We start from the raw sequence: 13,020 nt of genomic DNA, 5'->3' as shown, positions 1-13,020 counted from the left end.
CTCCAAATGCCAGGAACCGCTGCCATGCAACCCTGCGTGAAGAGCCCGGCGCCAGCCTCGGCAGTCCCTGTGGCTGGGACGGGACGGTTTCAAGGCAAGCCGCTCCTCTCGGGCAGGAGCTGTCTGCCGTGAGGACCAGGCTTGCTGTGGCTGGGCCACAAACAAAGTACTGAGCCATGGTCAGGGATGGCTAGGAGTCAGACACACCTCCCCAGACACCAGCACTGTGTTTCACAGAAGTTCTTCCCTCTAAATAATAGTTTGCTGTTTGGTTGTAGTTTAGTTTTTCTCCAAAACCAGCCAGTGCCCTTTGCACCCCGTAGCTGGCAGCTGAAGCCATCTCCAAGCCCACGGCAGCACCACAAGGAGGAGAGTGCATCGGCACTGCATACACCATGCAATTTTAATGCCCTTTCAGTTTCCAAGGATACAAAAAACAATCAATCAGACACAATCCCTTGCTGCGGGGCTGGCTGCACAGGAGCTGCCCGAGATGGCCCGTGCCTGCGCCCCAGCCTGGGAAGGTGCAGCGATCGCAACACATTGGTGAACCAGAGCATCCGAACCCACAGGCTGATGTCCCCGGCACTCGCAGGTTTTCTATCCCAGCCCCACTCCCAATGGAGCTGCTCATCACCACAGAGATAAACTGCACTCGTTACTTACTGAGAGCAGTGACGGGCCACACACCAGGCTGATGGGATTGCTGAGAACGGGGCTGGCTAACCACACATAGCAAACAATTTATTAGCTAGTTCCAAAAAACATCCCTGTTAAATTAGGCCTGTCCAGGAGATGTGACACGGAGACAGATTACACTGTTGACAGGGACGTGATTGCACCCATGACCTGCTAGCTGATGCGTGCTGCTGTAAAACCCAGGACAGAGGGAAGGTATTAAGCGAATTAATGTTTATTATTTATATGATGCCCACAGTTGCTCAGGGTGGTGCAGACAAGCGCAAAGCCAAGGGCACCACAGGGTGCTCAGGAACTGACAGCCCAGCTGACAGCAGGCACTGGGAGCATAATTTAGGACTTTGTGACGAAGTGACAGCCTTAGAGCCTCCAAGAGCAGTAGCAGGAGGGAAGCACAGGCAGGGCTGAATGCCAGGAGGCACATGGTGAAGCTTCTGTCCCACCTTGGCTTTTGGCTGGGCTAAAGTGCTTTCTTGTAGTGGTGGACTTGTGTGGCAGACTGGCAGCCTCTGTCCCCAGGAAACCTGTCTAACCTCCCTCCCCAGCCGCCAACCTGTCAGCAAAATGCTTCTAGTGAGCAACGGAGCACTGTGCACCAGGGCAGCTCCAAGCGTGCTGGTTGGGGTTCCAGGGGTGGCATCCTGCAGAGGTACCACTGGAACCCCAGTGTCACACTGGGATCAAATCAAAAGCAGTAGAGCAGACACAGGCTTGATAAATATAGTCATGGTTGAGTGATGCTGGCTGTCCCATTAATGGTCCCCCCATTAATATAGGAACACATCACCTAAATGTCTCTCCTACACGAGGTGTCCAGGCTCCTTCTGTAGCCAACAGAGAGAGGCAGGAACACCTCGGACCTATTTATCCCACTCAGCTTGGTGGGATGAACCATCCTCCACCACCACTGCTCTCTCCCTTGGCCGCAGAGGAATAAAGGGCCCAGCACAGAGCAGCTGCCCAACCTCAGACAGCTTGAATTGCCCCATCCCCTGAGCAGGAGGCTCTGCCTCCTCCCAAGGAGCTTAACAACACCCCAGAGACAGGGCTGCAAAGCCAGCCAGGATCCGTGCCGGTGGGAGAATGAGAGAGAGACACAGATGCAGAGAAACTTCAGAAATAACCAGAGAGGCTTTTTGAGTCAATAACAGTGCTCCAGGGCAGTGTTAGCATTTGCTTTGCAACCTGAACAGACAGGGGAGATTAAACTCCCGTACAGTGTGATCCACACGGGTGGACGTGCACAGAGGATAAGCTTGTCCCTGCATCCCCGCAAGTGGCAGGGCCACCCTCTGGTGCCACACAGCACCCACAGGACACAGCCTCCAGCCCCGACGGCCTGCACACGCCAAGCAAGTCAGCTGGGTTCTTGAAGAGACGTAAAACATTTGCAAACTGTTTCCCTGTGACAATAAATTAAACGTCAGCTCATTACCATGGGATGGCTTAGTCCAGATGCAGCTCCCGGTGTCTTATTTCAGATTACGATCACATTAAAATGGTCATGGGTTGGCTGATCGAAAAAGGGGGGCTCCCATCAAGAGATCATTATATCTGCCTGAGTCTGCCTGAATCCAAGAACAGATCCTCCACTGGGAATATCATGTCCTTGTAGCTGTTCAAGTCTTCCCAGGAAGGGAACAGGATCTGCTTAGAGCAAATAAAAGCCATTACCATCAGGATAAATTAGTAATGGTGAGTGGGAGAGAGAGGAGGAGAGGAAAAGAGGGTATTGTGATTTTTCTTCCTACAGACCGGGTGTCTGAGCCACTTACATTGCCAGAAAACAGCTCCCTAGCTTCCCCTCCTGAGTCCAGAGCTCCGACTGCTTGCTTGCAGCTCAAGAGCTACTGTGGATTGTTAATAACTAGCAGAATGGCATTACGGGTTGTTAGATGCATGAAATCTGATTTCTCTTCCCACTGGTACACTCGAGTTTAGCAGCAGCACAGGCAGGGCAGAGTGAGAAAAAGCAAAATATACTTGCGTTTGCTCTGTTCAACACCGCTGAACACATGCCTTTTTATCAGAAGCTGTAACGCCTGTTGATGACTAATTGTGGGGGTCTTTAAGGTGCTGCAGGGGGTAGGACTGTGGCTCTGTGGTGCTGTATATTTTCCATTTTGAAAAATACAGGATGCCAAGTAATTTGCTAAACCCTGACTACAGTCCTGGAAAAAAAAGCAAAACTGACCAGCAGAAATGCCTTCACACTCAGGACTCCTTCCTTTCCTCCTAAAACGATCTATTAAAGGAGGGCTGGTTTAGGTCATTTGGGTCTACAATGGTGGCTGGACTGTCGCAGCCCAGAGACAAGTCCAGCCATAATGTGATTTTACAGCATTTTAAAAAGCAAGTGTCTGCCTGCTTAAGTGAGCACCTATTTCAGGTCGCTTGCAGGGAAATGACTGTACCACCACTGGCCCCTCTCCAGCAGGAATGCTAACTGGAGCCCTCTGGCACGGACCTGGTTCGACCAGCAAACCTGGCAAGCTCAGACCCTGCTCCTGTTTGTGTTTTTCCACTCCTCCTAGGATGCTGCTGCCTGCTGACGTCTTCACCCAACTTTGTTCAGATTTTACTATCTGACACGAGGCATTTCAGCTGAGTGAATGGGAAATTAATGCAAAACCCAAAGGAGCTTGGTCTAGGGCTGCTGAACTCCTGTAGGGCCCCTGGAGGAGACATTTCCAGCTCTCCACCATGCCCATCCCTCTCTCAGAAGAAAGAGATCTCATACAAGCCATTAATAATAATTTCTCCACGGGCCTCCTGGAGGCTGATGCTCAGTTTTGTGCTGCTGTGAGCTGACCCAGCACCCTCCAACCAACCAATGCATTCTGAAGGGTGGGAGAAGCTGGCTAACGTCCCAAAAGTGGGAACGGCCACCCTGGAGTTGGCCGCTCTTGCTCAAACCTCATTGCTACAAGTCAGCCATGTCCTGCTCACGACAGGCCAGGAGCTGGTACTGCAGCACCAAAACACACTCAGAGTCCTCCTGTGACCCCACAAACTTCACCCTGACCCTCACTGGGAGAGCCGCTCCTCATGGCAGAGCCACCAGTACAAGGAGCCTCCCAAAAAGTGCAGCCCCTGGGGAAAAAAGTGGCTGCTCCTGGCCAACCCCATCAGAAGGGACTTCTGTCTCAAGAACTTTCCGCTGGTCAGTAGGACCTTGCGCAGTAGCAATGCTGCCGAGAGCAGCACAGCACCGGTAACACATACCTTACAGCGTCTTTGCAAACGTGCTTTTGCATGGTGCTTTACAGTGAGCTTCCCAATGTCTTCTGACAACCTTTGCGACAGCGCACAGAGGGACATCGCCTCCCGGGCATCTGGTTTAATAGTAACAGCAGCCGACCAGGACACCTGAGGGGTGGAATGTAGGCAGGTGGAAAAGAAAAAGGATTAAGCCATGAAAGATATTGAAGTACAGACCAGCCAGCTAAAACAACCAACCAAACCTGGTGCTGAATATGCTCACTCTTCGTTATCAGGAACTGAAGTGTATTTGTTTATTTATTCAGTTTTTGATACACCAGTCTACTCAATACATTTTTTGACTTAATTTAACAAGCCTGTAAAAATACAGCACTTCTTATTTCAATAGATAATGTTATTACATGGGTTTATTTAGCCAGCGTAATTTTCTCCCCAAATCTCCATAGTACTTCAAATTTTTTTTCCTGTCTTGGTGAAGGATAAAGCTCAGCAAATATTTAGTAACGGATAATTAATTCAACCACTTCTTTCCCATCTCCTCTGACACACTAATTCACTGAATGTTGTTTAACACTTCTTTCTTTCTTTCTCTTCTTTAGTTAGCTTCTAAACTATTTTTAATAGTTTCTGATATCTGTAATATGAACTGTTTTGAATGGACATAGGCCACAGATTATATTTGCCCGATGGGGCAGAAATACTTTCTAGATTCTTGGTTTCTCTCGGGTTTCTTTGCTTGTAAGGTTCCTGAGAAAAAGTTATACAAGTAAGGCATAAACTCAAAGGAAGCACATTCACTCTCAAATGCAGAGCACGCATGGAAAGCAGCTGCCCAGCCCTACTGTAGATACTGAGGTTTGTATTTTGTATTAAGAAGGTAGTGCCTAAAGGTCCCAGCCTGCAACCCAGCTTTCATAGGCCTGCTCGCTCCCTGGGGTCACTTCTGTATCCAGCAAGAGCTCAGCGACCGCAGCCAGCTCCCGCTGCACCACTGGTACCTGCATGCTCGTATTCAGGGAGATGAGAGACTTGAAACACATCTACTATATGCATGAAGTCTTACCTTCTTATGGAACTTTGCTTAACCCATTCTACAATGAACTAGTAAATACAGTCAGAAAACTTTCCATCTGTTTTTTTCTTTTTTTTTACCAGTTGCTACCCAACTCATGTTATCATCAGCCCGTGCCGATGGGCAGACATGTAGCAATCACAGACAACGAATGTCAACATCATAAGCCATATACAAACAGGCCGTTAACCTTATACTCACAAGCTCCTCCACTCCTCCATATGACACTGACAATAAAAGTGCCTTAAGCCTTTTTCTGATAAAGTGCTTTCTGTGCAGTAAGTGAAACAGGTACGGCACGGAAAATTTTACTACCTCAGACATAGCTGTGTTACAAATGTGCGTGTGGTTTGGCAGTGTAACCTTTTATTCTGATAAACTATTAAATGCCAAAGAAAGCTTTTTAAGTTAATCGGGGCTTAATTTAAATAAACAAGCCACCAAAAGATTAACAAAGAACCTCAATGGAATCTGAATACAAAAAATCATCTGTTGACAAAGTCATGGGCCAAGTTCATAAAAGCGACTGCACTGGGATGAAACTGGCCCACTGACACCCTTTTTCTCCCCTTATTGGCACCACCGATGAAAAAGATGTTAATTTTCTGAAACACCAACTGTCGTGGTTTAACCCCAGCCAGCAACCCAGCCCCACGCAGCCGCTCGCTCCCTCCCTCACAGTGGAATGGAGGAGAGAATTGGAAAAGCAAAAGTGAGAAAACCCATGGGCTGAGATAAAGACAGTTTAACAGGTAAAGCAAAAGCCATGCACGCAGGTAAAGCAAAATGAGGAATTCATTCACTGCTTCCCATGGGCAGGCAGGTATTCAGCCATCTCCAGGAGAGCAGGGCTCCAGCACATGTTAACAGTTACTTGGGAAGACAAACACCATCACTTCGAACATCCCCCCCTTCCTTCTTCTTCCCCCAGCTATATATATTGCTGAGCATGACATCGTATGGTCTGGAATATTCCTTGGGTCAGTCGGGGTCAGCTGTCCCGGCTGTGTCCCCCCCCCAACTTCTTGTGCCCCCCCAGCCTCCTCGCTGGTGGAACAGGGTGATAAGCAGAAAAGGGCTTGACTGTGTGTAAGCACTGCTCAGTAGTAACTACACCATCCCTGTGTTATCAGCACTGTTTTCAGCACAAATCCAAAACACAGCCCCATACCAGCTACTGTGAAGAAAATTGACTCTATCCCAGCCAAAACCAGCACACCAACACAACTATTGTCAGCTCCACTGATGCAAACAGCAGTTTTGGCAACATCGTCACAACCGCATGTACTAACGCTGCATGTGAGGAGGAGGAAGAGGAGGAGGAGGCGGGATGACTCCATTTTTGTGATGGAGTCAGCTGAACCCTCCAGGAAGAGCCCCGGACCTGCCCGAGCTGAAGCCCCCGGTGTTACCGACCGTGTTCGCAGCCACAGCAGAAATTCCCGCCCCGGGAGCACCCTGCGGGATAGGGAAGCGCTCGGGGCGAGAGCAGCAGTCCTGCGGGGAACTTCACTGCAACAAGCCACCGCTCCGATGAGCAGGGCTCCTCGTAGTAGGTAGGTTATGTGTATGCATACATATTCACATGTTCGGCACCTAAACAGGGAAAGATAATAATTTAAAAACTCTCATCTTAGGCCCAATATCATTATTTTATCCCACAAAGGCAATAAATGACCAAACCTTGGTGAACAAAACATGCCAGGCTGGAGCCCATACAAAATATCTTTGGGCCAACATGCTATATATATCAGGTTCTTCATTAGATAGTCGTTATTTAATTCTGTTGCTCTACAGACTCTCTCTTAGTGCTTTCAGTACTATGACTGGTATATTTTCAACTATTATCTTTTTCCAGTTGCAAAGCCATCTTCTTCCTTTTTTTTTTCCCCATGAAAGCTGCTGATTGTCTCCTAAATGCCTTAATTTCATGAAAAAGTCTTGTTATTTTAAGTGTACATTTTTCCATTCATTTATTTACAACCATCTTTGCTAAGCTGAAAATTTAAGCTTGAGTTCAATAAAATCGATACATTAAAGAAGAATATAAAAATATTCACAGAGCCAGAATCTAGGGTAGGATAGCTACAAAAAACATTTCTCCACAACGTTTCACTTGCCCGTGGGCAAAAATAGTTCATTTTGACATGACAAAATTTAACACCTCTTTTGCTTGCTTTTTCGTTACTCAGACCATGCTAAAAATAGGTACAAAGAGACCAGTTGATGACTAAAGAAAAACATTCTATTTAATCACAACATGTACATCCAAAATAGAAATTACAAAGCTGCATTTCAAAACGCATTCACAACGCCACTCTGCCACGGTCAATGCGCCAGACGCAAAGTTCTTGCAAGCTACTGGCAAAAAGGAAATTCCAGCCACGGACAACTCGCTGACAGGCATCAGGTGAAAGGAAGACCAGACGGGCAGCAGGGCACGGAGAGGCAGGAGACCACCCCAGGCAACTGCAGCTCTGCAGCTACCCTTCGCGGTCATTCACTCCCTACTTACCTCTCCCACCGGCTCCCAACATCTCCTGCCTTCCAGAGTGGTTTTGACCTTTCTTTCCTGACCCGTTGTGCCAGGCTAATGTGAGACTGTTTCCTACATCGTTACTTCGTATTGAAATGTTTTGCACACAAGGCATTTCGAAGGTGCGATTAGGCCCATCAGCAATGTAACCGTATTTTACACTTGGGCAAGCACTTCAGTTTATATTGCACTGAAACTGTCCTTCCATAGAGAAACTTGCCTGAGGTCACTGAGGAAGCCTGTGGGAAAGCTAGGAAAACAGCCCCTCGTTGCAAAATTCCACTAGCTGCAGGACCATCACTTCTCTCTTTCATATTAAAGCAGAAAGAAATTTATATATTGAAATCCTCATTGTTATGCTCCTCAGATTGCTTCATTTTCTGTTTCAAATAGTCCTCTCTTTCTTTAGATTCACCTTGGATCTCAAGTTTCCTCATGTTAGAAACGTGTTATAACCAGCGACAAACGCAAAGCTCCCATTCTCAGACTGTGCTGCTGGTGACTGGGAGCAATTTTACATCAAGTACAAAGTGTACCACTTGCAGGGGAATATGAATAATACCACGCTGCTGCTTTAGTACAACTACATCTCTGCACAGAAAAAACCCAATGGCACAAGAAACAGTAAAAAACAAAAATATCTCATCTCCTTTTCCTTCTGCCAACGTTCCCAGAGCTGAACGGAATTCAAAGATACCGAATATAAATGATTAAATAAAAAGGCAAATGAAGTTTCTTCTTGGTCAAAATAAAGTATAGCATCAGTTTGGCAGCTTCCATGTCCTCTGTCAGGGAATTAGTACTTAACATTTAACATCTCCAAAGTGCTGTCCATCAATTGCCTTATTAACCTGACACTTGCCAGCCCCATGCATGGTCTCTATCACCACGGTGCAGGAAGTTTCTTAATTCTAATGACCACATTCAGCCTTTCTATGGCATGAATGGTGGGTTATTTCAGTTTTTTCCTCCCTGCCAGTGAGCGCAGTGGCAGCAATCCCTCAATCCATTCATTCGCAGCTGACATCATCTCCTGCCAAAAGGCCACCTCCTCTTGCGTGGAGTCCATCCAGTCCACAGAGATGCCATAGCTCAAACCTGAAAAGAACAAGAAAACTGCAATGTTGGGAGCTACACAAAGAGTTTCTATCCCACGCAAAAATACTCAATGGGATGTAACTGTTGCAGGCAGTGCCTTAATGTAAAAAGTGCTGGCCTCCCCTCAGCAAGTTGCGCTCTAAATACCTCCTGTTCTTCTGCTAATGAACTCCCTTTTACACCAGAGTTCAGAATGAAGTCAATGTAAAAGCCACAAAATGCAGGAACCCTAAACATAACCTGCCAAGGGAAGCAATACTGGGCTCAAGTGCTTTCTGCATCTTTTGGCATGAGCAAAGAAGGTCTAAAAGGCTTGTTTCCCCTTAAAAGACCTTCTTGTGGACAGGGTGGGGTATTTGTCAAAATTGTCTTGCTCTACACTTCATTTGTGTATGAAGCAAATATATGATAGGGGAAAAGTGTGTACATTAATTCCAAGCTGATCATTCAACTAAATTTTCACATGCCAACTACTTATCAATGAGATAAAGGTCTAAATTCGGATCACAGCTTATCTTGGGGTTGGTATTTTTATATCTTGCTTATGAGCTTATTCTTGTTGCCCCTTCCCACTGGATAGTTCACAGCCCTCCCAGTAACATGTTAGAGATTGAAAACAGAGAACACACAAGCAAATCCAGTACACACAGGCACACCTGCAAGGCAGACCTTCCAGCTACTATGAGACTTCTCCTGATACCCTCAAGGAACTGTTATCCTTTACTGCAACATTCTGGAATCTTTTTGCCTTTCATCTCTCAAAGAGCCCTCTTGCTTTACAATAAATAATTTAGAAAACCTTAGATACCCTACTTACAAAAATAAAAAGATGAACATGCTATCCGTTAAAGCCTAGGTACGGGGTACACTGAAAGCTAGGATAGGATGTTTAGAGAGGGACAAACCTTGATGCTGGACAGCTGGACAATGGGAGATAGTCCCACCTGCTCTTTACAACTGTGGCTTAAAAATACTGGAATTTTCCTAACTTCGAGGATGAGTAACCCCATTGAAGTAAAACACTTCCAGCTAAGCACAGGTCTAAGTCCTTCTCTGAACTGGAACCTCATGCCATCAACTCCCAGAGACAGTGACTGTCTCTCAGAGGAGCAAATGGCACCTCTGCTGAGGTCTTCAGCACTACATCACCTAAATAAAAACAAAACAAAACCCCAACAATAACACCTTAGTCTACACCCAGACAACTCCATTCTTCCAATCTGTGATTTAATTCCAGCTGGTGTACTCTCAGGACTGACTACCTACCAGATCAACCAGTGTAGCTCGCCCTGTTTTTCAAGTGTTAGTTATTCCTGCCACTAAAGCATTTCGAGGGAGGAGGTGATGTGGACAGAGTCACCAGGTGGTGCTGTCCCACATGGCATTCATGTTGTCTTCATCTCTGAGCACTCTTCCCTGGGAGCAGCAGCAATATAATGTTGATTTGTAACGCTGTCTCTTTTTCTGTAACAGCAGGAAAACTCTCTGATGGACCCAAGGAGATTCTTGAGTTTTACCAGACCTCAGAGCTGATGCTGGCAGAAAATGTGGGAATAGAGGGTAGCTGTCATGGTACCAGGGCCCCCTGCATCCCAGACACAGTGCAAGTACCAAGACTCTCACTAATTACTGAGACTCCCCATCCCTGGTTTCTCCCCAACAGGAAGATGCTCTGCAAATTCCCATTTTATCCTGTGGCTCAGCAATATGGTAACAGTATTCATTTAATGTAAAGGAAATCACTTACCTGTCCCAAGGCCCAGCCTGATTCCTCCAAGGAAATGGTTGGTAAGTTTTTCATGATCCCACACAGTCAGTTCTACACAAGCATCCTTTAGATCCTCTGTATGAAAGCCATCATATACAATAGTGTGATTGAAAACAGGGTTTGTGTCTCTTTTTATGACTCGGGTCTTTTGGTAACTCTTCTTACTGGTGTCTGGAAGCACATAGCTTTGAGAGGAGAAAAAATACAGCATGTGGTATTGAATATCACCTGAGATTTGAATTGTTCCTACAAAGTTCCTCAGTCTAAACAAGCCTCAGTTCTGAAGAAAGGAGGAATTGGGTCTCAGCATAAGAAATCTCTGTAGATTTAATAGGAAATGTTCATAATTTCTGGATGAAATTTTTTTTTTGCTAAGAAAATCCATTTTAAAAGCATTTTCAGAAAGGGACGTACTTGCTTAAAATTTCCTGCTTTTGGAAAATTTTTTTTGCAAACTGACATTTTACATTAAAAAATGGACATTACTTTCACACATTTATATTTTCATAAATTTTCATCACTTAGATGCCTAAGACAGCATTTCAAAATGGTCAGTTAGGCTTCTTGAGCAACAAACCTTTCTATAGAACTCTGTAAGGTTTTAAAATATACAAAAACCATGGTGATCACTTCAAAGCGCTGAAAAAAATCTTAAAATCCCCTTAAAAGATTTTTAATTTTCTGGAATATTTGCAGCACCTTCTCCCATATAACAGGCAGAACTGATGTTGCAGGCTGCAGAAAACACGCACATACTAAATTCTGGAGAAGATCAAAGCAAGATCCAACTGTCCGTATGTCAGATCTGGCAAGTCCCTAACAAATTCCCAAATTTTGCACGCAAGCCCATATCAAGGCAAAATTCACAACTTCACATGAACACACTGGGCCGAGGTGCAGGGCCCACTTATTCCTCTCACTCAGATGTTATTGAGGCAAATCACTGAGTGAGTCACAGACAGTGATTGACCAAGAGCTTTACCACAGCAAGGGTTTTCCTAACTTGGCCACGAGTGAATAACAAGGGCAATTCTCTCCTACAGAGCCCAATGCAACACAAAGGCTTTACAGTATGGAGGCATAGCTAGGTTACCTGAGAAAAGAGAAGAAAACATACTGCTTTGTGGAGGCGCAGACCCAGGATCAAAGTCAGTATCATGCTCATGCACTTACCATTTCACAAAGGAGTCAACTCCAGAAGGACGCAACTGCAGCAGGTCCTTGACGTCTTTGACCCAAATGTGAACTTCGCCAGAGGGAGGATTCTTGGGACCTGCCATTTAGGAGAAGAGAAAAACTGTCAAGCCAGTCCTTACAATAGCTAGCAAAATGACAGGCTTTCTCTCCAGGGACCTGAGGGAGCAGCAACGTGACTTCTCTGCATAATCACTCCCTCGCGAGCTCTGCACCCCTCTGTCTGGGTGCCACAGCACTACCACCAGCCCCGTCACGCTCACAGCTGCAGAGAGCTCCTGACAAAACGCGCCGGTGCTGCTTTGAAACAGGTAAGGAGAAACTGCTGGGCAAACCCAACCTTGTGCCTGCCCCACAGTAAGAGGGGCTGCGTGTGTTGCTGCTACCACATCACAGTGCCCACGGTGCTCCTAACAGCTGATGAGTTTGAGGTTGTTGAGCCCTTCCTCTCTCCCCAACACTTTACCAATAAATCCAGATGTGAAAATCAGATGTAGGCTGCAACAGTGCTATCAAGCGCTGCTGGTTGTGCCTTTGTGCTGATCTCTAAGATCTTGCTCTAATGAGATTACTCTTTAACCAGCCCTTAAATACATGAGGCATTGCAACCTGCATGCCTACATACAGGCAGTACTTCTTAATGCATGAAACACATTTTACCTAGGCTTCCCGGAGGGACATACTTAATAGACAAATTCATCACTCCTCGATGATCCACACCGTTAACAGCAGAAAGGCTCTGAAACAGAAAGAGTTATGATTGACTAAACAAGGGATTGTGTAAACATAGCAAGGCAAGCAGCTTTTGAGTTCAATGGAAGGGCACAAATGGACAAACTCTGATTTTGCATGGCTTGGGGCAGCCCGTTCCCAGGGCAGCTCCTTTCTTTGTGGCTTTGTGCTCAAACTCAGTCCCTCAGAACCAAAAGCCTGAGGATTCGGAGCCAGGCTGCCCTTCCAGGCATGTCCACCTGGACGTAATTAAGCATCTTAGTTCCGAAAGACAAATGTCCTTTATTATTTGAAAAGGGATCTCAAATCAGACCTCTGAACCCAGAAGCATGCAGGAAGCTTTACAGGCTTCTCAAAAAGTGGCACCTGAATATTTACCTCTCAAGGCATGTTCAGCTGCAACACCTAGTACTCTGCTATTTTTAAGGGATGGTCTTTATGTTAGTAGAGAGAGAGAGGCAAAGTCATGTCAGAGTTTCTTTTGATTAGTGTCAGATCACATTTATGAAAGTGTCTCTACAGATCAGTCACCAAATAAGACCTGAGAAAGCCTGTGTTCAGAGCACCAAATACTGCACTAACGTGTCCAGGGCTTGTGGATGTTTTACTGCACTTTCCTAGGTACAGTTCAGGTTGTTCTGCTCCACCACACCACCCAAAGACCTCAGAGGAGTCAGGAAGGACTTCTGCCACTCCTAA

General features: G+C 46.0%; 1 protein-coding gene across 3 annotated transcripts in view; it reads right to left on the bottom strand.

Moving 5' to 3' along the window:
* Window positions 1–6,949: 6,949 nt before the first annotated feature.
* LOC104322086 (synaptotagmin-like protein 2) overlaps window positions 6,950–13,020 on the bottom strand; it is a 39,147-nt gene continuing 33,076 nt past the window's right edge. For 2 of the 3 annotated variants that reach the window (XM_069810984.1, XM_069810985.1), the window contains exons 14-17: window positions 12,250–12,328; window positions 11,569–11,668; window positions 10,375–10,580; window positions 6,950–8,627 (exon numbers count right to left, since the gene is read on the bottom strand). In XM_069810984.1, the coding sequence (XP_069667085.1) occupies window positions 8,482–8,627; window positions 10,375–10,580; window positions 11,569–11,668; window positions 12,250–12,328 (531 nt within the window). In that variant the 3' untranslated portion in view covers window positions 6,950–8,481. The remainder of the gene's footprint in view (window positions 8,628–10,374; window positions 10,581–11,568; window positions 11,669–12,249; window positions 12,329–13,020) is intronic. The other variant, XM_069810986.1, reaches the window with a different exon arrangement.

Source organism: Haliaeetus albicilla, chromosome 23, assembly GCF_947461875.1.
Source record: "Haliaeetus albicilla chromosome 23, bHalAlb1.1, whole genome shotgun sequence".
NCBI lineage: Eukaryota > Metazoa > Chordata > Aves > Accipitriformes > Accipitridae > Haliaeetus > Haliaeetus albicilla.
This window is presented reverse-complemented; position numbering and strand designations above follow the sequence as displayed.